At 35.8% G+C, this 25,284-nt stretch overlaps 1 protein-coding gene across 2 annotated transcripts in view; it reads left to right on the top strand.

The window, feature by feature from the left end:
• LOC134546345 (nucleolar complex protein 4 homolog B) overlaps positions 1 to 21,441 on the top strand; it is a 47,107-nt gene extending 25,666 nt beyond the window's left edge. For both annotated transcript variants that reach the window (XM_063389119.1, XM_063389120.1), the window contains 6 exons: positions 7,116 to 7,307; positions 7,834 to 7,894; positions 9,800 to 9,910; positions 10,915 to 11,078; positions 16,439 to 16,632; positions 21,042 to 21,441. In XM_063389119.1, the coding sequence (XP_063245189.1) occupies positions 7,116 to 7,307; positions 7,834 to 7,894; positions 9,800 to 9,910; positions 10,915 to 11,078; positions 16,439 to 16,632; positions 21,042 to 21,164 (845 nt within the window). In that variant the 3' untranslated portion in view covers positions 21,165 to 21,441. The remainder of the gene's footprint in view (positions 1 to 7,115; positions 7,308 to 7,833; positions 7,895 to 9,799; positions 9,911 to 10,914; positions 11,079 to 16,438; positions 16,633 to 21,041) is intronic.
• Positions 21,442 to 25,284: the final 3,843 nt, after the last annotated feature.

The raw sequence follows: 25,284 nt of genomic DNA on the forward strand, positions 1-25,284 counted from the left end.
TTAAAGTTAATTTCCAGAGGGGACACGAGGCGGTGAACAAGACAAAATTTACACTCCCTGCACACTAGTAACTTGGGAGTTCGTGGATCGTTATGTAGAAGAAGGTATAAGATAAATAAATACACTATATAAATAATTTGGTCTCTAGGTTTTCCTGGTTTATTATTAAGAGGTTTTGTTTTAGCATTATTTCGACATGATAATAAAGATCTTAGTAATTAACAAAGTTAAGGAGAAGCCCCTACATTATTTAAAACAATACATATTACACCTTAACAAACAAACGATTACATTAACAAAATTTCAAGTATAGCACCAAAAATTTGATTCTCCCAACGATTACATATATATTAGTTTCCTTGATTTTACATGTTCTTGAGGATTACGTTCTTAAAGCACTGCTCGCTGGTATCTTTTTAATGAATTTAGTTCCTTCTATGCAAGCAGAAAATATATATATCTCATATCACCCAGGTCTTCCCAGGATGACATCGGACAGAGAGGAAAACTCTTCTAAAGGGGGAAATCAGCGGGAGGTCCCGAAGATTATGCGGGGAGCAATTTCTCTCCCCAGAAACTTGGACCCTGTCTGAAACACAAGTCAAATTCAAAACGAATTAGACCTTCTTATGACAGCCGTACACAGTCGGCGCGAAAGGCCAACAAACGGGAATATGGGGAGGGAAAAAAAATGGATTACTCACCAAACAGGGTGTGGAAACAGGGCCTCCCAGGTGTCTCGTGCCGACATCAGGATGACGCGCACCGAGAAATCGCGGATGCACATTAGGAAAACAAATTTTAAAGAATAAAAAAAATAAAAATTTTAACTACACATGACTTTTTCTAAAAACTACATCTGCCTGGCTACTGTACAAATGGGATCACATCCCTTAAGCAACTGGCTAAATCTTTTATTCAACCGAAAATCGCCGTTCCCGCGAAAAGCCTCTTAGCGCAGAGGACGCCGAGAAGGCGTGGTCAGCAGCCGAGGTCTGATTACTGAGTCTTGGCGATGACGGTCAAAGCTACTAATTAAATCGGGTGGTCAGCCCTAGGAAAAAAGAGGGGGAAGGTTCGGCTCATGGCCGAAAACATGCGAAGGAGTCCGAGGCGGTCGTGACAAGACACGACATGCGCACTCTCTACCGGCAAGTACAGAAGGCAACAAACAATCGACTTCTACAGGCTGCGAGAAGAAACATAGTGCCTTATGGCACCGCGGCACTGCTTTCTAGCGGCGTAAAGGGGAACTACCTGAGGCGGTGATCTGACTTGCCACCAGATGTCACGAGGGTGTGCTCTACACGCTGGCGACCAGGCCCGCGGTTACTTTTTCTGCCTCTAGATGTCGTGGACGTCTCTGTAAACCCAGGGAGAAAGTCCTTGAATTAGCCCATCGTCTTGGCTAAGTTCACGTCAGGTCACTGCTCCCGACTTGATTTCTCAGAACTAAGGTGTGGTGGAGAGAGAGTGAGGGGGGACAGAAATAGCCACTAAGGTGGGAACACAGGTAAACTGGAGACCCATTCGTGACGAGACTTGCTATTCTCAGCAGGCCTCTAAGAAGTAGCAGCTTTAAGCCCAGAAGCTGCTCTATGCAATTTTGGTCATGAAGAGAAATAAAATTACAAACTCTAAACGTGACTGCAGGTGAGAGAAATTACAACCGGGCTGCCCACGTCCACATTTGAAAGCAAAATATCAGATAGGCCCCCTGGGAAAGGGGTCTTTGGTCCACTGGCACAAAGTTTAAACACGTGGCGTACACCGGCCTAACAAAGAGTAAATCACCCCCTTAACAACCGGATAAATTAAAAAAATAAGATTTTCAACAAAAAAATTAAATTATAGAAAAATTAAAAAAAAAGGTGACGAAATACCTTATTTCCGGCACCAAATAAATTATCCTAATCTAGCTTGTGATAATCACTGGTTCGATGACGAAAGTGACCTTGTGGTTGGTGTTGAAACTGAAGACACCAGGGATAATGATATTTATTATAAACATACAAGGAATTTGAACGTAGCAGAGAGATTGATTATACCTCATGGGAAGATTCTAACATATTGGTTGACAGGCTAAGACTTCTACATGGTTCGCTTTGTGCAGGAAACTATTCGAGCATCAAATAAATATCCTTCATACTCAAATAACTGAGGGAAGCTGGCTACATAAAATAATGGTTTCCATTAATTCCATGTGTATAAACTTGAAGAAAAATTAAGATTTTTAAAAAATGTATTTTATTATTTCTCGAAAGCTCATTTCTAAATAAATTTGTAACTTAAAGGTGTAAAAAAGTCACCACTGACATCCAAAATGTATACTTATAAAGTCATGCATGTAATCATGTCAAGTTCGATAAAAAATGTAATTGAAATCAGTTGGAGCATTTGGAGCATTTGGAGCTGTTGGAGCATTTGGAGCTGTTGGAGCATTTGTAGCTTTTGGAGCATTTGGAGATTTTGGAGCATTTGGAGCTGTTGGAGCATTTGGAGCATTTGGAGCCTTTGTAGCATTTGGAGCTGTTGGAGCATTTGGAGCATTTGGTGCCTCTGGAGCTGTTGGAGCTGTTAGAGCATTTGGATCATTTGGAGCAGTTGGAGCTGTTGGAGCTAAGAATTAGTCGTTTCACAACTATGCAGGGCTAAATGTTTATAAGATTTCTGGCTTTCGCAAGTGATCCTTTAGTAGGATATTAATTATGTAATAAATATTATGTTTGTAAAATAACTTGCGGTGTTTTATTTCTCGAACCTGACATTTTTCTTGTATTTAAATTAAATTTATTTTCAGCTTCGTTCATAGATCGAAGAAAGTTTCGATTCAATATGTAAAAAAATGTGTGATTTTTTTCGGTGAATTTTGGATTTTTTCCCAAACTAATAAGTCAATAAATACAAATATCTAAAATGGCGGTCGTAATGATTTAAAGGATGATGGTAATAGATGATTTTAAGTCTCCTTTAGAACTTTGATAATAATTTATTGTAATAATTATTTTTTCCATAATATTAATTTTTTGCATCATCCAAGGATCGAACCAAGAACGGGAATTGATATAATCAATTATTACTTTAATGAGTGAATTTTTTAATGAATTTTGGAATTTTTTCCAGAATTTCTAGCTAAATAATTACACGATTCCAAGATGGCACCCAAATTTCAAGATGGCAGGCACTCCAGTAATAATAAATGATTACTGCACTCTAGCAAGTAAAACTTAGACAAGTATGATGGAAATGTACTCTATAAGACGAGTACACGCACAAGATGGTGTCCTCCAGCAGACGAAAACAAGATGGTGGCAATGACCTCTAGCAGGTGGTAGCTCCTGGTAGCATGTACTGAACGCAAAATGACGGATCCATGATGGTCGTCAAGGTAAAAGTCAAATTTCAAGGTCAAGGTCAAAGTTCAAGGTCAAGTTCAAAGTTCAAGGTCAAATTTCAAGGTTCTAGGTCAAGGTCAAATTTCAAGGTCAAGGTCAAAGTTCAATGCCAACAGTTGAGGACAAATTTATGGTGAACAGAATATTATACTAACATGGTATCAGCAAACTCTAGCAGACGAAAACAAGATGTGGTCTCCAGCGGATGAAGACAAGATGGCGGACATGTCGTCATACCAGCTGACGATATATATATACCTTGCTATTGGTGGCGGTAGATCAAGTGTAGGTGGCTTCTGTGGAGGAAGGATCTGTTTTTTTTTTTTTTTTGCTCTAATAGTTTCGAAGAAAGGACAGGAATCGAACTAATTAATCAGTATTCTAATAAGTAATTTTTTTTGATGAATTTTGGAATTTTTCTCGAATATCTAGCATTAAACTTATGTATTTTCAAGATGGTGACCATTACGAAAAGTGCAACAGTGTTTTTTAAGAAATTTATTATTAAATTCGATTGATTAATTTTTTAATGATTTTTAAATTTTTTCCCGACTTTCTAACAAAACAAATACGGATATTCAATATTGCGACCGTAACGATAATTGTTACAGTTATGTCTTAATACATGATGGTGGTTCTGTCTCGAACAGGTGGTGCTGTTGTTACTTCAAATCAAAAAAATTGCAAGTTCGAATATGCATGTTATTTTTATTTATACCTTATTTTATTCTCAATTAGGTAAATGTCTCAGTGGCCGTGCGGTTAAAGGCGTATGTTTTCCAACCTAGAGATCAGAGCTGCAATGGTTCGAATCACAGCGCTTCCAATGTATTGTTTTAAAAAATTTATATTTAATATGTCGATAAGGACCATAATAGCTATGGTAGGTAATTGAACATCGACCTTATGTGATGAATCAGAGCGACGCTGGCGCTCTCTATGAACAAACAGCAGAAATAAAGTCAATGGTATCCAAGATGGTGGCCGCCAGAAGAACAAAAAAAAAAAATAAAGAGATAGGCTGGCGCTATCTAGGAACAAAGAACAGAAACAAAGTCGACGGCATCCAAGATGGCGGCCTCCAGTGGAACAGTAAAATTCAATATGGCGGTCATGACGAAAATTTCATCATAATGAGTGGGGCGCTCTATTTAAATATGGCGGATCCAAGATGGCAAAAAAAAACAGACTTAGGTCGTTGAAACCGTAGTCGTCCATTCCTAGATATCTAAAAATTGTAACGAACGTAAACGCTGAATTTTTTTTACATAGGATGTAAAGTATTTCCCCAGTATATAACATTATCTTTTCAAAAGTTTTCTTTTACTGTAAGTTCTCACATGCTCTGTGGTTTTTAAATAAAATAGTTTGACTCAAAGTTTTTTTGTCCTAAAGTCATTTGTCCTAACTTGGTTTTTCATAATGTCATTGTCCTAAAATCATTTGTCCTAAAAGTCGTTTGTCCTAAAGTCGTTTGTCCTAATTTCGTTTGTCCTAAAGTCGTTTGTCCTAATGTCGTTTGTCCTAAAGTCGTTTATCCTAATGTCGTTTGTCCTAATGTCGTTTGTCCTAAAGTCGTTTGTCCTAAAACTCAGAGTAACGATTTATCGATATTGGAACCGTCGTTTGTCCTAAAAGTCGTTTGTCCTAAAGTCGTTTGTCCTAAAGTCGTTTGTCCTAATGTCGTTTGTCCTAAAGTCGTTTGTCCTAAAACTCTTAGTAAAAATATTTTGAAGCTGTTCCGTCGTTTGTCCTAAAATTCGTTTGTCCTAAAGTCGTTTGTCCTAAAGTCGTTTGTCCTAATTTTTAGGACAAACGAAATTAGGATAAACGCTTTAGGACAAACGATTTTAGGACAAATGACGTGTACCCTATACAATTTAAATATGTAAATATGTTTACACTCTTTTGAGATAAATACTGAAATGGTTTAAATGTTAATTCTAACGAAAGATGTCAGGGACAGTAAAAAACTTCAAAGTCACAAGCTGTTAATCGTGCAAGAAACAACCATGAAGCGGGATTCACCAGATTACGAATCTTAACAAAGGGGGAAAAAAATGCAATAATTCATATTTGCAAGTTACAAAAGTAATACAGCCCAAAAATACACACGACTGTCGCAAATCCTCTTTAAGGGGTGTTTAGAAACACTTATTACATTCCCCATGATACAAAATACAAATAGTAACAAGATTAACATTGGACACGTTTGCATCCTCTTTGAAGACAATATCATTTCCTTCTCAGGGAAAATGAATACCTGGTGCAATGATAATCACTCCCAAATTTACTTTACTCTGCAAAGGTAAAAGTAGAAACAGCTTGTATGTGGCACGAGAGTACCGATCAAAAACCTTAACAATTTCCCTACCAAAATAGTACCAACATCGATCAATAGTATGAGAGGTAATGAAAATAGTAATAAATAAGGGAAATGTGCAAAGTGAAAAAAAATCCAATAGATAAGCTAGCTTACATGACACGGGACGACGTGACATATCCTACCAAAGTAAGTCGAACAAACTAATTGAGTAAGAGAAATTGACCAAGAACAGGAAGTTACATTGGCTAAGTGCAGAACCCTAATGTATCAGTAGAAACAACATGAGACAGAGCCACCTCTGCTGAGGTGCAAGGCTATATTACAATTACAGATACCTGCCAAATACATGCCACGTTAATCGTTCACGTAGCACATATTAATAAATGAAAGGTTTTTATAGTTGAACAAGTTACAGATTGCCTGACCACTGCAAGTAAATGTTAACATTATGAGCTAGTGAAAGACAGAGAAACTAAACTGGAGGTCAGGTGCTACTACATGATCAAAATGATGCTCTAATAAAAACTGGTTTAAGTCCTCTGCAATTTTATTTAAAAGCAGAGATGGAACTCAACGTGCATGTTCAAAGGGGAAGAAAGGGAAAGCCAAAAGACATAGGAATGTAGGGTCCAGACGCTGAAGGAAGGTAATGAGCATGGGGAGGGGGGGTGGAGAAGAAGTTTGACGTCCATGCCACATCACTTCTAAATACCACACGGTGAACTAGTTCACCACGCTGAAAGAACCAGTGAACATCGCACTTATATCCCGCCTCACTAACACACATATACACATGACTAGGTGAGCCCCTTAATGCTGCAATCAATGGTTCAGCATACCAATTGAGCTAATTGAGCACTAATTGAGCTGATCACGTTTCATATTATTTCAAGTGGATTCCGGCTGTGTTCAATTTAGGCACACGTTTGTATCTTGGGATTGAGGTCACAGGACGCTACAAAATTTAATTAATACATAATAAATGTGGCTGACCCAACCCAACCTACTTTTCACAAATTTTTACTGTATTTTAAATATAGTTTACCTAACCTATCTGGCTATTCACAATTTTTGTTTGTTTTGAAATGTAGTTAACATAACCTAACCAACCATTAAAACTCTAATTTACTGGTAAACTATTTGAAGTATTACAATGCAGCTTTACAGAATGATTAGAAAATAATATGTTAGGAAGTTAGTAAAAACCAATTCAGATTTTTAATTATATTTTTTTCATGTACCTCTTTCCTAGATAATTACCCAAAACTATACTGACGTTTGATTACCAGGCAAAATCGCTGATCCAACATGGTGCACTCCCAAATGTGCTGAATTGAAGACCTTTCCTGTAATTGAATGTTTAAGTCTGTCTCTTATTTTAATTTGTTTTCTAGAGGAAACACCATTTGAAATCGACATGCAACACATACATGGTTGGTTGAACAAGGTGTGGAACCACGCGATAAGGTGGAAGCACTCACGTGCTACTCAGAAGCAGCTCTTGGTTTTGCTGTTGGAGAGTTTTCTGGTCCATTTGAAAAAGCCAATTCTCCTCACTGACTACCTTATGGACTGCATGGACATGGGTGAGACATACAGCCATATGACCATATGAGTCGTGTTTGTTATGTTCTCTCTGCTTACAATGACTATACATTGTTTTATTATGTTATTTATTGTTAAACAGTGTGACTGTCTATATGATGTTCATCATTTATGAATACATAATTCTTTTTGTTTATTGACTTGTGTTCCTCATAACTAATAAAACTCATAGTTGAAAATATGTTTGCTAAATTGTTATTCTTACACAAGTGATGGCACTTAAGGAGGGAATGGTAGCATTATAAAAAACACCAGCCATGAACATTGTCCACCATTGTATCAATCCTTATTGGCTGTGACCGCTTGATGCATCTGAATTTTTGTGACGGTACAACTGTATTTCATCGCTGCTCCATCTCGTGGTTTTTTGCTCATCCATCTTCAATAACCTTGATGTTGCCAAGATGTTATACACTCATTCATTTACGCATCTTGTGCTTATGTGAAATAAGACTTTATAGTAATGTTCTTAGTAAGTTAGATAATTTAATTTTGGATGATTTCTAGGTGGCCCCATTAGTTTACTCGCTCTGCAAGGAATTTTCACCCTTATACAGAACCACAACATGTGAGTATAATGCTTCCCATATTGCATCAACTGAAATATTTTCACAGTAGTGTGAAAGATATGCTGCACTGATAAGTATCACTGTATGCTGTAGATAAATTTTTTAGACATGACGGGTTTAAGCAAGATGATGTAATGCACAATGCATTGAATCTTTGGCTTATGGTTAAATGAATGAAAAGCAAGGGGGGGGGGGGGGGGGGGTGCTACCTTTTTTCCCTGAGCTTGAGAAAGGCTTTATGTGTAGATGTAAGAAATGGCCAGCAGGTCATAAAATACCCACCAGTCTTACTGACTGTGTCTCAGTTAAGGGTTTTGCCATATTAGTTATTTCATTTTGTACATGAACTATGCGGTAACTATACAGTTGTACATTTGTACATAGCTGGTTTGTGTCAATTGCAAAGCATATTCTAATAAATTTAGCAGACTTCTGTGGATCTCTCTTTTTTAATTGAAATTTAATTTTTAATTTAATATCACATTCACGAGAATAAAATATTTTTGTGATCAAAATGATCCATCCAATGAAAATTTTTTTCCCACAATTCTCAGCAGTCCAAGAAAAATTTATCCAAAATAGAGTAAAATGAAAAAAGAGATAAATAAATATGGAATCATTAATATAGAGGTGTAAAAAGCAAGAAAACAAAAAAAAACCTGAAAATGCATTTTGTTAAATTACAAAAATTTTCACTTTGAAAATGGTTTTGATGATCCAATTGATCATATACATAAATATAGAGTATTTTTTAATAAATTTTAATCATGATTGCAGATTAATTGTTATATATATATATTTATATTTATATGTCATGCATGTGCTATGCTGCAGAAAACAAATCCAAATATATCAATAAATCTTAGCTTCACACGTTTTCAAATACTTGCAGACCCCTAAAATTTATGCTTGATGTTGTACCGATAACCAAAGCATATATTATTCTTATAAAGGTAATTAGCTTCTCCGGAAAATAATGTACCTATTGCCTCTAAGAAGAGCAGTTTGAAATTTGTTTGTTTTTTGATTTTTATTACGAGAAGTAAGAAGTAACAACTATCTTTCAAACTTCTACTATTTATGAAATAGTTTTAAACTACATTGATGATATTTATAGTTTATAATTCTTTATCAAACTGACACACATAGTTTCATGTGTAATGGAAATGTTCATTTTTTTATATTAATTGAATTAATAACTGCCAGAAGTAGCTTTGGTTTTATTGACTAAATCTCAAAATTAACTTTCATCTAAGCCAAAATTGAGGCTCTGAATGTAGTCATTACCATGATTTTCATGAAAGTGGTCATAAATGTAAATATGTTTATCTAATCTCTGTAACAAACTGTATAATAAACACCTAACATCAAAGTAAAAATTTTCAATTAAAACAATTATTATGGTTGTACTGAACTATAATCATATTACATAAAAACTTCCCATATTAAATAAACTAAAACACTTTGTAGGTTGAGTACTTAAAAAATATTTTTGTGAATAAAATAATTTTTCATGTTTGTCATACCTATTTTTCATTACAGTAATTGGCTTTTAACTATACAAATATACTCTAGTGTCCAGACAAGTATCTGCATGTTGCAATGAGTATTTAGTTTTTTTCAAACCTAATATGTACATAGTTCATTAATGAATTTAAAAAAAGTTCCTTTTTAATTTTTTCTCTACAATTTGGCTCAATTTATTCCCGCCAGAAAGTGTCGTATTTTATGCAAACATACTGAGACAATCTGAATACATAATGTAAATGATTTTCCTCTTTGGTTATTCTGGCAGTATTTTTTTTTAATGTGGTTGTTCACTGTTTGTGTAGGTGAGTTCATTTGAATGCTTGCCCGTATGTTTACCTTCTTAACTGTGTGTGGTGTTTTTTTTTTTTTTCCAGAGAGTATCCTAATATTTACACCAAGTTATATTCTTTGTTTAATGCTGAAGTTTTCCAAATGAAGTACAAAGCTCGACTTTTTTTTTTGGCTGATGTCTTCTTGAGCTCTACGTGAGTAATTTTGTTCTAAGGTACTTTTTTGTATTGTTTTTATTTTTTTGTTTATAATTTACCTAATGCCTCTAGTTTTAACAAGGGATAAAATTCAATGAATCAACTATTGATGGATTTACATTGAGTTGATATTTGGTCATAAAGAGCTGATGATGTGTTTTTATATGTTGTCTACCAATTCAGTTTTTTTATTCAAATAGATTAAATTATTCACAAATATCAAATTGTAACGTACTGTGAACCTTTTTTTTTTCCACACTTCACGGGATTACAATAGAAATTAATCCAAAACACAGTTAAATGAAAAAGAGGAATAAATATATGGAATCATAATACAGATGTGTAAAATTAAAGCAATTAAAATAAATCTGGCAATGTATTTTCTTAAACCAGTAGAATTCTAAGTTTGAAAATAGTTTTGTTGATCCAACTGATTATGTACTTGAAAATAAAATATTAATAATTTTAAATCTTAATCACAGATTATTTGTTACATATAGAAACAATTGTGTGTAATGTTGCAGAAAGCAAATGTAAATTTTTTAATAAAACATCTTAGCCTCAGACATGTTAAAAAATTTTCAATAAAATATTTTTTTGTGAATGAGTCCCACTTGGTGTATCTATTGAAAACAAATAATTAAAAATATATATATTTATTTTGAAATGTTGAATCTAATATAAAATTATGTAAAATATTGATTATTTTTGAATATTCGCATATTCCTAATGGAGTATTGACTAAATAAACACGTGGGTAAAATGGAAGTGTACTTAGAAAACCCACTGACTCGCTGCAATGTCGCCACTTTTCCCCATTTATCAAAAATTCTGTTTTTGACCCCACCAAGAATAAAATTCAAATCACCTGATGTATTTTTTTTTTGTTTAGCCCTTTCGTCAGCAGTTTAGCTTATGCTTAAATCTTAAATAGATATCACTCTCTGTACATTGACACAATGTAGAAAACCTATTCGTTCAGTTTTTGCATTGTTCTTCAGGCACTTATCGGCCCACCTGGTGGCAGCGTTTGCGAAGCGACTATCTCGTCTCTGCCTGGTGGCCCCACCGCAGGATATCAAGATCCTTCTAGCATTTGTCGGCAACCTCATACTTAGGCACCCCGAGTTGAAGAAACTGATCCACCATCCTATTGGAGGGGAAGGTTTGTGTGTAAAAGTTGGCATCTCTTGTGCATTCCAGCTTACCTGAACACTTCCAGGCTCGGTTTCACACAGAGGTGGTTGTTTCATTATTGTCACTACTGTTACATACCATAGTTACCCAAAAATAATGTTAGACTGAATATAATGTGACCCCATATTTTTTGATTATGAATTTATAAAAAATTCTTAATGGATGGGAAATTGCAATTCATGTCCTTGAAAATTACTTAAGTTATTAATTTTTTTTCATATTTATGAGTTCTTTTCTAGGGCAACCTTAGTCAGAGGAATTTATTTACATGGTCTCTTTTGAAACAACAAGCCACTGTTGGAAAAAAAAAAATGTGTTTTATTACTGTAGTTAAGAAGTGGTGGCAGATTTTCAGACAGCAAAGAATAGGGTTATATACAATGGTCCCCTGGGAGGGTTAATGAGGAGGGGAGGGGGTGCCTTCCCCAGAGGCCACAGTGAAGAGAAGCAGGCAGAACCCAGTCACACCCTCTCTCTCATCCTGCATCTCTCATCTGTCATGCATGTGCAGAGGTACAGGAAGCCCCGGACTAAAGTGACTTAAGTGATGCAGTTTACAGAGCATGTAGTTTTTCAACTAAGTGGAGGGTTAGGAGGCAGTAATTAACAGCAGTCTAAAAGTGGCATAAGTGACACATTTAAGAGGCAGAGCCTGTAGTTTTTCAACTAAGTTGTTCCCAGTGGCAAGATTCAAGTTTGTGATTGTAATGGGACCCCCACTTTCAGTTTTCACTGTTTTGGTAAAAATCATAGCATTATATTCAGGTAAATATGGTTATTAAGACATTTTTCTGTAAATTTATTGCAATAGTTTTCTGTTATTAGTTGTTGGGTTACAAATTTTAGATATTTACTGAACATTGTTTCAATGTGTTAAAAGGTCTTGCAAGTGATCATAATCATGAACACTTGCATGACTTTTGACCCCTATTAGTTAATACGTTTGAAAACTTTGCTTAATGGAATGTGTGTAAGGTAGGTAATGTTTGTTAAATTTTTTGATAGGTCTGGCCATGTTGAACAGGAGGTACAGTTGTTCAGTAGTAACATGCTGCTTCACCAAGGTTATCTAGTTAAATTTCTCATGTGGTTTTGGTAAAACAGAAATTCACATTTTGGAAAGGCAGGGAAAATTGAGTAAGTTTTATTTGGTTAGGGAATGTACTTGAAATCCATGAAAAGTCATGAAAATTCCCTAGTCATAGAAATTTGAGGGAAAATATCTTCCAGTCTGCCACACCCAGACTGTGAATGCATCATTTTTTCAGATGGTTTAGTGCATAGTCACATACATAATAAAATGGCACATGTAAGGTTCTGTTATAAATAAAGATAGTGGAGATAGCACTAGGCCAGCTTTGGAGATGGTGTAGGCTGTATTTTCTTTATTCCAAAAAATTTCCAGATAAGTGTAAATTATATTTTTAAAAAAATAAGTCAGGGAAATTTGAAATTTTTGTCAGAGAAAGTCAAGGAAACAGCATGGAAATTTAATTACAAATTTGTGTGGAGACCTATTAAACCCTAATTATTTTCAAGTGAGACATGTGGAAAACACTTCTGTGAACTGGTTGGGTTTTTTCGAGGTGTTCCAGTTTTCCCTACCATATGCACGCCATCGCTGCTCCATCTTATCACTTCCCTCCATCCATCTATAATGGCATGAATGTCGACCAGACTTCAGACCTTAGTTCGTTCCTTAGTCACACCTTTTAAGCAATGTCTTTGAAAGGGCGTGAATTATAACCATTCACAGGAGCACTCAACTGTAAGCTGGGTGGAAGGCTAGACTCTTTCTGCCTGATAATTAAAGTTCACTCACTTGTATGGATGTTGAGACTCTGCATAGTCTGTTCACTGTAGTATCTTCATTCTTTTCTGAAGCCCTTCTAAAGTTCTTCCAGATAGCTCATGTTCTTGCACCACATGTAAGTGGCATCCATGTGACAGCTGACAAGATAGATGGTCTTTTAATTTGGAAAACAACACACAAGAGAGCTTTATTTCAATGATGTGTCTAATCCAAATCACGAATTCTGTTCTTAAAAGAGTGCCTCAAATACGAATGTAGATCTCAAACAGTCAGGAATAAAATTATATGTGAGCAAAAAACCACCAAAATTTAAGTTTTAAAGAAAAATTAAACTTGTTGAATTTTTATTTTTACAATAAAAGATCTATGTAATTGTTTATGATATAAAAAATTTATTTTTGTTACATAATGTCAAAAGATTCCTGAAGTGTTAAAATAAATACTCCCAGCGCACTATAGCTGGTGGCAGACAAACATTTCTTTGATAGTTTTTGTTAGAGATAAAAAATTTTGGCATAATGGGAATGCCTAGTCTGGATACGGCTTCTGTTGTGAAAACGGAGGCAACTGGACATGAAAGAATGTTGTAAGCTTCAGGGCACCTGAGCCGGTGGAGTGTGGGAGGGGCTTGAGGCGTCTCCTGCATCCCAAACTGTAGCAGTTACCATACTAGCTTACAGACAAATTACCATGCAAGCCCGCATGTGCATGAAAAATCTAGGCAGTAGTGCAGGGCGACCTCTGTTGATACTGGGATTCCCAGCTGAGGTTTTCTTTACCACTGTGAGGACTCGCACTGGCAATTGGTGGCTCTGATCAATTAGAGCATGTGGGTCTCCTTCCCATTGAAGGGCAGACACAGTGAGCGGCGAAACAGCTCCTGCACTAGTATGGATAGCTAGTAGAGGTTTGGGTAAACTTCAGATAGATCTCAGGCTCTCTGGGTTTTCTAAGGGGTCCCAGAGATGTAATAGACTTGGTTAAGCACCATAGGTTAGGTAAATTGGGGGAGGCAATGATGCTGGGATGAGCCTCTTATTGTAGCACCTCATCAAACATCTACAAGTTGCCATGAAATGGCATATTTATTTCCTTATGGCTCTAGGGAGCTTGTGTAGATGGTTTCATCCCTTAACGGGAGTACATGCCAGTAAATCTAACACATTAAACCACTGCAGATCTTCTGCTGAAGAACTGTATTGAATACATTATTATGTTTGCTTTTTGTTACATGACTGTATATAATTTTCTATCCCTAAGTATTGGAATGTCACGCTAGATAGCACAAGCTTAGATTGTGCCATTGTAGCAGGAACACAAAAAGGAGTCTCTGCTGTAGGGATGTTGCCAACTGCAGTGATGTTGCAGCAGCATGCAATTGCTCAAACATTTTTATTTCAACTCTAATTGTGAATTAAACTGCTTGATTATTATAAAAATGCAATATTGACACTTTAAAGTACAGTACTCACCAAAATCAGAACTGTTATATGAATTTTGAATAAATAAAGATTAGCATTTGTCTGTGTTTGCTGAGCACATTTTTTCTTCTGGAAACCAGTGCTCATTATTTCTTTACACCAATCTAGGTTCTTATAACCTAGAATTGTAAAAATTGTAATTTAATTTAAGGGAATTGCCTAACTATTGTGTTAATATGTGTAGTTATAAAATTCTTAATCTGTTGCAAGTTTGGATACACTATAACAAGAATACATGCTCTTAAAAAGTACAGTACAGTTCCCAGTTTTAAGTGTTTGTCTAGTAGAATCCTATTGCAAAGTATATACTTCATTTTAAAGTGTGTGTGTATGTATGTATATATATCTGTTTATATATATATACACACACACACACACACACACACACACATTGTAAACTCTTTATAACGTCACTCGATGTAATGACAAACTCCTTAAAATGTGGAAATTGCTTGACTTTGGTTGGTTCACCTTGTTTTCTATACAATAATACACTCTATATAGCGTAACGCTCACTCTATTTAACGACAACAATACGGCATTATAAATCAAATAAATCATTCAGCAGTACTTTCTAAGTTGACGAAGTTGATCAGAACTGCACCTGTGTACGTTCTTTTGTTTGCTGTTTTGTTGTTGTATTATCTAGTACGTGTTTACCTCGACTGACGTACCGGAGATTCTAAGAAATAATGTCTTTTGTTTTTGTATGATGAACTTGCACATGTTTACCTCGGTCACTAGACTTTTGTCAAGTTGTTACACTTTATCATTATCGCAGTTGCTTACAGACTTTCAAACTGTAAACATGGCGAGTAAACGAAAACCTTTGTGTATTGACGAAAAAGTTTTATTAATACGCTCAATAGTGGCGGGAGAAAAGATAAGTGATGTTGGAAGACGCTTTGGATTTAGCCACTCTACAGTGTGTACAATATGGAAAAAACAAAGAAAAATAACAGACTATACGCAATAAGTGTTGTTATTTGTATGAATATTATTGTTCGTGAGTAAAATGTGTACTATATTAGTAAAAACTTATTATTATAGAATAGTAAAATATTATCTTTTATTTCTCGCCATTTAACGACCACTCTCTATAAAGTCAAAAAATGCTCAGTCCGTTAGGTGTCGTTATATAGATTTTACAGTGTGTGTGTGTGTATATATATATCCTTACATTAACTATTATATTATGTAACAGTGTGGTATTAAGTACTTTCATTGCTAAGTACCAAAAGTGAGGGTTATTAATGTACATTGTAATGAGTCCTCAGTTTTTATTTTATGTTGTTTACTGTTTTATAATGGTAATTATATTCATAGGTAGTCTGTCTCATGCTTAAATTGCAGTACATAGCAAATGGTGCCCACTGTTGCTAGTTTGATACTACCCAGTTTCTTAACATAAAAATTATTATTTAGTTTATGATTGATAATTATAGTATTGTTTACTTTTTTTCTATTTTACTATTTGTTAGTTTTTCTTAGACCATAAACTAGTGTCTTTTACAGTATTATTACAGTTGTATCATTCTGGAAAAAAAAAATTCTAAACACAAATTATTATATCATATGACTTATGAGAAACTATTTGTAGCAGTCTGTCACTGTTAATAACAAGACATTTCATTAATTGTGTGCTATGGTGAAACAGAACCAAATTTTTTTATGTTAAATTTAAACTGAAGTGTTCTTTAAAAGTAAGAATGGAATGTTATCAGATGAGATACAACAGAAAATATATTTAAACATTTGCTTTCCAATTTTTCCTTATAAAAAATTTATTTATTTATTTTCAGATATTTATAAAATTTGGCAAATTGTGCTCGTGTGTAATTCCTTGTGGCAACAGAGCACATTGTAACAATTTCCACTAATAGCAGAAACATGCATTGGAAAGAGAGAGTAAAGCCCATTAAAATCTAAGGATGAGACATGTATAGTATGTGATGTGACAGTTGCCTTTATCCACAGATGCCTTCTGGGTAAAGGCCCAAGACCAGGGACCACTCGAGTGTGTTGTGCCAACAGTGAGCTGCGACCCGTTCGTTGCGGATGAGGCAGACCCGTTGAAGAGCCGAGCCATGGACAGCTCCCTGTGGGAGGTCGCCTCCATGCAGCACCATGTGCTGCCGGGCGTCGCCTCCGCTGCCAAGTTCATCAACACCCCGCTGCCCTCCGTCGAGTGGGACATGCACGCCCTGCTGGAGAGTTCCGAGGACGACGTGCGTGGCTTCTGCTGCATGATAACTCCTTAATTATGTGTTGGGCTTTCATGCTGGAAGTTCTTTTTTAACATTTATACGTCTTATAAATTGGAATGCTCGTTTGAAAAATGGATTGTGACGAAAAAAGATAAGATTTTGAAACATTTCAGAAAATAAACCGGGCTTTGAATATTAAAGTTGTACATATTGTGTCGCCAATTAGTATTTTTGGCACAATTCTAAATTTGAATTTTTTAAAAATAATGTCGCCAGTCATTTTTTGCTGCAACAACTTCAACTTTTTCCACCTCCTGTACACTCCCGTTTAATCTTTGTGAGACCTGTCTACCCAATCATTCCCAGTATAAATATAATTTTGTCTACTATCTAATGACCCAGCAAGTGCTATCGTCTTTTCCCCGCCCCAGTGCACGAACGGCGATTGAAATTCACTCCGCCTGTTGTGACTAGAACTGCTTGTGGCTGCAGCTTCACAGGTTACCTCGTACGTTTCTCAGAGCTCGCCTGAGGCGAGCACTTCCAGCCAGGACCTGGAGTCAGTTTCCCTAATCCCTAGTCACGTCTCCAGGCCCAGTAGAGCATATTTCCCACTGCTGCAAATTTCCACCTCTCCCCCCCCCCCCCCCCCCCAAACCTTCCCTCTTTTCCACGAATCACCGCCCAGAGCATTGACCGGTGCATAACCCCGAGCCAATCTCGAGGCCAAAACTCTCCCCTCTAGTAGCAGAGTTGCGAGTTATTTCTCCTGGGTGTTTGAACGCCCGCTAAACGCCTTCCCCCTGGCGTCTCGCAACAAACAGTGCCCCGCAGTTCATTTCCAAGCCTCCAGAGTGCTACACTAGTCCCCTCCATAAGCCCAATTCTTTAGCAGTTGCCTCGTGTGAGTCGATCTCTCCTTGTTTCGGACACTCCTCAGTAGGTCGCACTGACATCGGCCAGTACCACCAATTTCGAGATATCGAAGTTAGTATTTCTCGTCCACTCCCTTGGAAATCTTCAGAACCTTTCGGTCCAGTAGCCGAAGCCTCCCCCCCTTTTATGATTGACTTAGTCTTTTAATTACGAGTCGCTGCCATCCCAAACTTACTTCGCACTGCATCGTCGGTGAGCCGCACATCAAGCTTCACTCCGGTCGTTGTTTAAAGATGTAATCAGCTAGGCAAGGGATGTGATCCCCACAACTTTAGTAATTAGTCAGTCTGCGTACCTCGTAGAAGTAGTCATGCTTCGTTAATAATACTTCATAATATTTTCATTCTTTTGAATCATGGAAACGTCAGCGTGTTCGCGAGCTCCGCACCCTCCCTGTATGGTGAGTTCTTGACAAACCTTATTCCCCGACCGCAATCATCTTTGTTCTTGCACCTTGTTTTGTGCTTCTGTTAGCTTCAGAACCTCAATAACAATAAGAAAACCAATTTCTAGGGCAGTTAAAACTTTTGTGTATCAAACCAATGTTTTTGGGTTTAGAATTGTATGGTTTAGCGACAGATTGGAAAATCAGAGCAAGTTAAAATAGATACTGTAAACTGTAGAATGAATGAGAAGTATTGAACATGTCTAGAATTTAGAGATGTGCGAGAAGTCCTTTTTAAAAACAGAGACGAGATTGAGACAGAAATACTAAAATTCTCGAGAATTGAGACGAGATCGAGAATTCAGTTTTTTTCTTATTTCAAAATTGCAATTTGGTGTCAGTGAAGTTTTCCTCAACGAGATTTTAGATGCAATAAATTGGGCCCACCCTACTCTTTCCTCTTGAGTTCTTTGTAATTCTTGATGTGCAAATATCAACAGTTTTACATATATAAGCTATTTAATTAAAGAAATGAAAGGACTACATATACGCTATAGAATATAAATTTACAAAAATGAATCCACAAAAATAAATAGGCCTGCACTGTAGTCACATGAGCATTTCAATAGGCCTATTATTGAAAACAGTCAAATTATTTGGTAGCTCACATTTAAAATCTGCTGTTTAAAAAGACAAGCTGCTCTATATTTTCGGCCAACAAATTCTCTCTTCTGGATGTAACAGTGTTACCAGCACTGCTGAAAAGCCTTTCGCTTTCCACCTGCGTGGCTGGTATGGCCAAATATTTTCTTGCAACTCTGGCAAGAGCAGGGAAACGCGACTGGTTCTGCTGCCACCACATAAGAGGGTCACTTGATCGGGGGATAACATTTTCACCAAGATAAATGGTAAGTTCATTTTCAACTCTTGGTGACTTTACGGAGGAACAGCTTGATTTCTTCAGATGTTCGAAAGTATTCCACAGAGAACTGGTGGTTTCAACTGTATCTGATTAATTTTCTTCTGGAATGGGTGCTGTTTTATTATCTACAACCACTTTGAGATCTGAAGTATTATGCTGCACACACATAAGATTTTCGTGGTCTTGCAGCAAAATGTTTTTGAAGCATGGGTCAAGTACCATTGCAATCATGTCTTCTTTTACTGTTGTGTACAACGGAAACCTAGATTTAATACTTTTCTGAAGCGAGATAGCAAATGCAATTCAAGGGTAATTTTTATCTTCAACATAGAAAGTGTTGCCTCAATGCCATACAGCAAAGGTATTTTGGAAGAGATAGTGGGAAATTTAGATTAACACAGCTCTCTTGTGGCTTGTTCTATTGGCTGTAACACACTTACTACATTAGCAGCAAGCTTCCTCTCACTCAATGTGAAATTTTCTACTGCCATTGAATCTCCTAGATCTGCAGATAAAGGTACCTGCTGCTCAACAAGGCGGGAGAGCATTGTAAACTCACTGTTCCATCTTGTCGGCACCATTGGTAACAGCTTGTGTACAGGTTTGTTCAACTTTAGCTGCAGAGCATGAAGCCTTTCTCGAGCAATATTGCTGTGGCGATAATGTCCTACGATTGCCCGGCCTTTTGCTAGAAGGTCTGCAACATTGTGTTCACTTTTAGCATCTTGAACTGCCAACTGTATGTAGTGTGTGGGCAAAACACCGTGTGTGGATCCATGATGTTTTGTTTATGGCAGCTGTGAAATTCTTAGCATCTGTAACTACGTACAATGGAATTGAATTGGTGGGAAAATTCCATTCGTCTATAGCTGCTGTCAGCTTTTCTTGTATTGCCAGAGCAGTGTGCGAACCGGAAAAGTGGTAATTTCCAAGGACATGATAAAGTCTTTTGTCAAATAGTGACTTGTGAGAGAAATAAAACTGTCCTGCCTTGCGGATGACCACATGTCAGTAGTAAATGAAACAGACTGAAGTCAGTCATCAACATCTCTCTTTATTTCTTCTGCAAGTTTGGCTTTTTCTTCATGGTAAATTTTTGTTACAATAGACCTGGAAAATGTAGTGCGAGATGGTACTTCATAACCTGGTTCTAATTCATTGAGCAGTCCTTTAAATCCGCGATCCTCTACAATGCTGTATGGCTGAAAATCACATGCCATCATTACACCAATTTTCGTGTCAATTATGTTTTTTCTAGCTTTGCCAACTTTATGTTTCTTTGTGACACAGTCTTGAATTGATAACTGTCTATAAGAATTTTCTTTTTGTTTTGTAGCTTTTTCCTTTGTTAATTCCAAATAATCCTTTTCGGCGGCTGTATGAAGTTTCAAGTGTCGCAAGAGACCACTTGTTGAACAAGTCGGCGTCTGAATATGTTTTCTGCACACTTTACACTCGCCCTCACCCTTTCGTTTTTCATAAAAGTTCCAAATGTGCGACAATTTACGGTCTTGAACATTTCCATAACTATCAGCCATTCTAATAATTACACGTATTAGCGCTTAAAATAACTTTAAAAAAAAACTGGTACGATCCTTTATTTCCCGGTAATTTAAACTAAACTTAACCCTAAAAAGAAAATAAACAAAGTATTGAGCTCTTTCCATAGATTACGGGACACACAAACAGTGAGTGTTCACTTCTTGCCATATCCGTGCCGTTGTTGCTAGCGATCCAAGCTATGTTCTTTCAAAATATGGTATATTCTTAAAGTGCTACATGTATTGGTGTTCGTTTTAATTGTGAAACGTCACTGTTTTTAAAAAAAATTACGTGAACATGGAATATAAACGATAGAACATACACTGTGTTATGTCGGCATGTGGTCACTGATTCAAGTTTTTATTTTAAGTACCTAGTAGCTCTTTTTTTATGTGTAAGTAAAAACTTTGCTTTATTTAAATGCATAAGTAGACAATCAGAGCTAAGCAATACAAATTCTCGGAAATTCTAAAATGTTCTAGAGACAAAATTGAGAATATTTTGATCTCGATAATTTCTCGACATTACCGAGACTCACACGTCTCTACTAGAATTGAGTTTGTGCGTGTGAATAATTGTTTATTGATGGCAATGTGTAAGATTTAATAGAATACTGATGTAACAAAAATTATCTATTCTTTCCAGATTTTCGACAAGGAAGCCAAAAAGAAAGCTAAAGAAGTGATGCTCACATTTGAGAGGCCAACATCTATTGCTCTTCCTAGAGGAGAAAAGATGCTTCAGTTTTGGAGTATTACTGAAACCTGAGTAATTTCAGTGTTTTCATGGTGAATGAGTAGAATTGTGACTTCTAAGAAATAAGTCGAATAACAACTGAAGTGAAATTTTGGTTTAGGTTAGCTACTTTAATAATAAGTAAAATGTTTATCAAAATAATTTTAATGTTAAAAAATATGTGCGTTATTTTTCGCTTTATTTCCGAGAATCTGTGACTTTAGACATTTACTGTTTTTTATACTGCTATTTTGTCAGCTGCATTGTAATACATGTTATTGGTTGTACAAATTAAAACATTTTGACAGTTTGCATAGTGACACACCTCTTCTATTAGCTTCCTGCACTAAAGACTTCCTCTGTGCTTCTCTCTGTTGCTTGTACAGTAAAGTATGCTGTAGTTCCATGAAAACATTGCAGTGGATTACTCCAGATAAAAGTGTACATGTTTTCAAGACTCTAAGGGGCTTATCTATTAATATTTGTTCCACTTGGAATTTCAAAATTATAATGCAGTTAAAAAAATATTGTGCCCATATGATACTCTTAACATGGTTACATGCAATTTTCAAAGTCTCTGAGAATTGAACTTGAAAGAAATAGTTATTGATTCGGAAGCAAGACAAAAAGCCTGTATTCTGCTAAACAAATCTGATCATTTACAGTGTATGGGTGTGACATCAATAAGCATGAAAATTCCCTTTTATAATATGTAGTATAGAAAAATATGTATGGCAATTTGTAGTTGGAATGATAATGCAAATAAGAACATTTAACATACACAATTACACAATACGTTCAAACTAAGTTACACACCGTGTTATTCCAGGTTAAGTGTAAAAATAAATATTAAAGAACCTCAGTTCCACACAACTATGTAATCGTAGGATGGTCGCTACGAATGGAATATTTTCATATGGGGCACAGTACATTATAATATAAATAGAGATGGTGATTTATAGCATTTAAAATAATAACATTTAGCATTTTGAATTTGAAATTTAGCATTTTGTAGCATTTTTAAAACCAAGATTTAGCCAATTCTCTCATTTTACATTACTGAAGAAAAGTATATTTTTAAAAAGCATTAATTAATACACATATTAATTATTAACAACCACAGAAATAAAGATCTAACACAACTACAAAGATAGCCTATCTTGGCAGGTTTCCAAACAACTTTTTAGCACTTATGAGTGCAATAAATTGAATACTTAAAATTACAATAAATATTTTTTTGTTCATGGCTATAGTTGATGTAGAGTGCACAAATAATGTTATTGAAACTCTTTTTTTTTTTCCCCCCTTCAATTTTCGCCTTCTTTTGGTTTTCGATCATGCCAGAAACCGTTACTTACCGTTTTACCGACTTTTTTTCTTCATCCGATTAATCGGTGAATCTTTTTTTTTCCACTCCAGACGGCGATTGCATAAATTGCACATTAAAATATTCGTATCAATTTCGTAGAACTGTTCATTATTGTATTCATTTATGTGATCGCGAATGGAAATTACGTTTCGTCCCATTTTTACCACGAGAAATAATAGTATACAACACATTCACGAGTATGCACGTATTTGTAAACACACCACCTTCCACAGACTACACAAGAACGCTGCTTTCACGTGAAACAAAGACAGAAAATGGGCGCGGCGAAGCAGAGATGTCGCAATATGGTGGCCTAAAAACTTGTACTCTGCAAGATGACGGACACTCTTCCAGCTAGTTGTTCTTTGCTTTGTTTACAATCGCGAGGCACGGATGGCCATTTTTCATTCAATATTTACGAACAATAGTGTTGTGAATGACGTGACAATAAGATACTTGTGCTGAATACGCCATAAAATGATGGTTTCTTTTGATACTGAACTGAAACGAAATACAATCGGTAAATAAATTGTGTAGAGTGAAGACGAATCTAAGTTTTTTACCTTGATTTCGCATTTATCTCGGAATAGTCTAGATTTCGCATTTTATAGCGGAAAAAATATAATTTAGCATATTTTCGCATCTATTTCGCGAAAACGAAAAATCACCATCCCTAATTATAAACAAATAATGTCATAAAATCTGCTACCCATAAGCGGGTAAAACCTATAGTTGTCATCAGCGACAGCAGTTTATGTAGGGCCGAAACACACACATAATATGTTGTTCAGTTAACTAATCTTCATCATCAGCTTGCCGAATGTTTTGGATGACAATAACTTCGTTTTTGTTGATTCTTAAAGTAATATACCGTGTTTTATCGCATAATTGTCGCACCGTTATTTTAGGACATCAAAATTTTAAGAGAGAAAATTATCTCGCATAAACATTGCATGATTATTTAGATTCCAAGTGCTTTGAGTAGGTAGTTTTCCCGTATAAAACAATGTATTTTAAAGTTTAAATCTAATATTCATTCGGATATTACAGCTTAATTATTTAATTAACAGAAATACTAAGTTGTCTGATGTGTAAATTTTCTTTTAAAGATGCCTTCAAATGTTATAACGTTTATCTTTTGATCTTCGTCGCCACTGTGTACTGCTTATTAAAATGTCACCAGTGCTAGTTGGCATCATTCAAGTTTGCATACGTTGATTCCCGTACTGAGCGTGCGCACGTAGTCGAATATCGATACACACGGCTCATCGATTGCATGCATCGCGCGCACTCTGTCTAGTGCCGAGTTAACTACATTTAATAGCCCACGCGTTCTCGTGGTGTGCACTACTATGATAGTTATGCGCTTCGACTGAAGTTCGCATCACGGTTTTGGTTTTTCTTTTTAAAGTTGAACAAAATGTTTTTTGTTGCATGACTTATTAATTTAAACTGTTTGGCCTGTTTTTGTATACTCTACTTTTTAAATTAACATACTTTCCTTGAATCGGTTTTGTTTTATGAATAACTTTACCTAACAAAAAATGATTTTCTCACATAAACGTTGCACCCCTACTTTTCAAACTTGATTTTAGTTTAAAATGTGCGACGATTATGCGATAAAACACGGTTTATAATACTTTATACGAAATATGGATTTAAATAACTCCCTAAAATGGATACAAAGAGTTCTTGCTATAATCCTCCTTTTCATCAGGTTATTCAAATCATACTCATTTCCAAAAGTTCCAGAACTGATAACAATCATAACTAAACAAGTATTTTTTTACATATAGCAAATATTTAAGTTTTATAACATTTAACAATAAATGCTCTTTTTTTACTAACATGGATATATTTACAAATTTTTAGTAGAGCAGGATGATTTAAAATTACTTTTACTGTTCAAAGTATTGTTCAATGACATTGCCAAGAAAATAAACATTTCAGTTTTGTGGGATGTAACTCCACTACTCTATGGCAAATATTTTTCAAAAATTAAATATTCACCATATACAGTATCTCCTCTACTCAACTACACACGAAACCCCAAATGAAATAGTCCTGGGCAAACCTCAAAACACAAGATGTAAGTGTAATAATGACCTTTCCTAGGCTAGCCAACAACTAACATCTGCATCATGCATTATCCTGTATCAATTAACCTCTGGGTCCCGCATCCTGTTTTTATTACTCGCCATATGTCCAAGAAACTATAGAGTCCGCACCATGGCACTGTTCAGCAGGGCCGTCGAGACAAACAAAGGTCCAGGGGAAAATAATTCTAGCCTGGCTCCCACCTCATTACCTAATATTAGTGTATAACTTTTCAAACCCCGCACAATAAATATTGAAGACTAAAAATATTACCTTGGCTATATCTAGGGGTAGTCAAATTTCCTTAATGACGAAATAGAGAAATTTTAAAAAAATCATTTGCACATGATGTGTAATACAAATAACCTTACTTGGTAGTGATAAGACGTTAATATACTGCATTTCGTTTTAACAAAATTTGCTGTGATGCGCGAAATCCATAGTTTTTTACGAAATATGACGAAATCGCAATATTTGCGCGAAATTAACCTTTTTTATCGCGTAAATCACGTTGAATCATTCTGGAACCTGCACAAAACGTTTATTATTCCAAAAGGTTATGTATGAGACGCCATCTTTGCTTTTGTTTTTCTCTAGCACCCATAGAGTAGAGAGTGGCAATAAACATCATCACTTTAGCTACTGGCGGACAAATCACAGATAGCGTTGGTAGTTACGAGTGTCGAA

This window comes from Bacillus rossius, chromosome 1 (genome assembly GCF_032445375.1).
Source record: "Bacillus rossius redtenbacheri isolate Brsri chromosome 1, Brsri_v3, whole genome shotgun sequence".
Lineage (NCBI taxonomy): Eukaryota > Metazoa > Arthropoda > Insecta > Phasmatodea > Bacillidae > Bacillus > Bacillus rossius.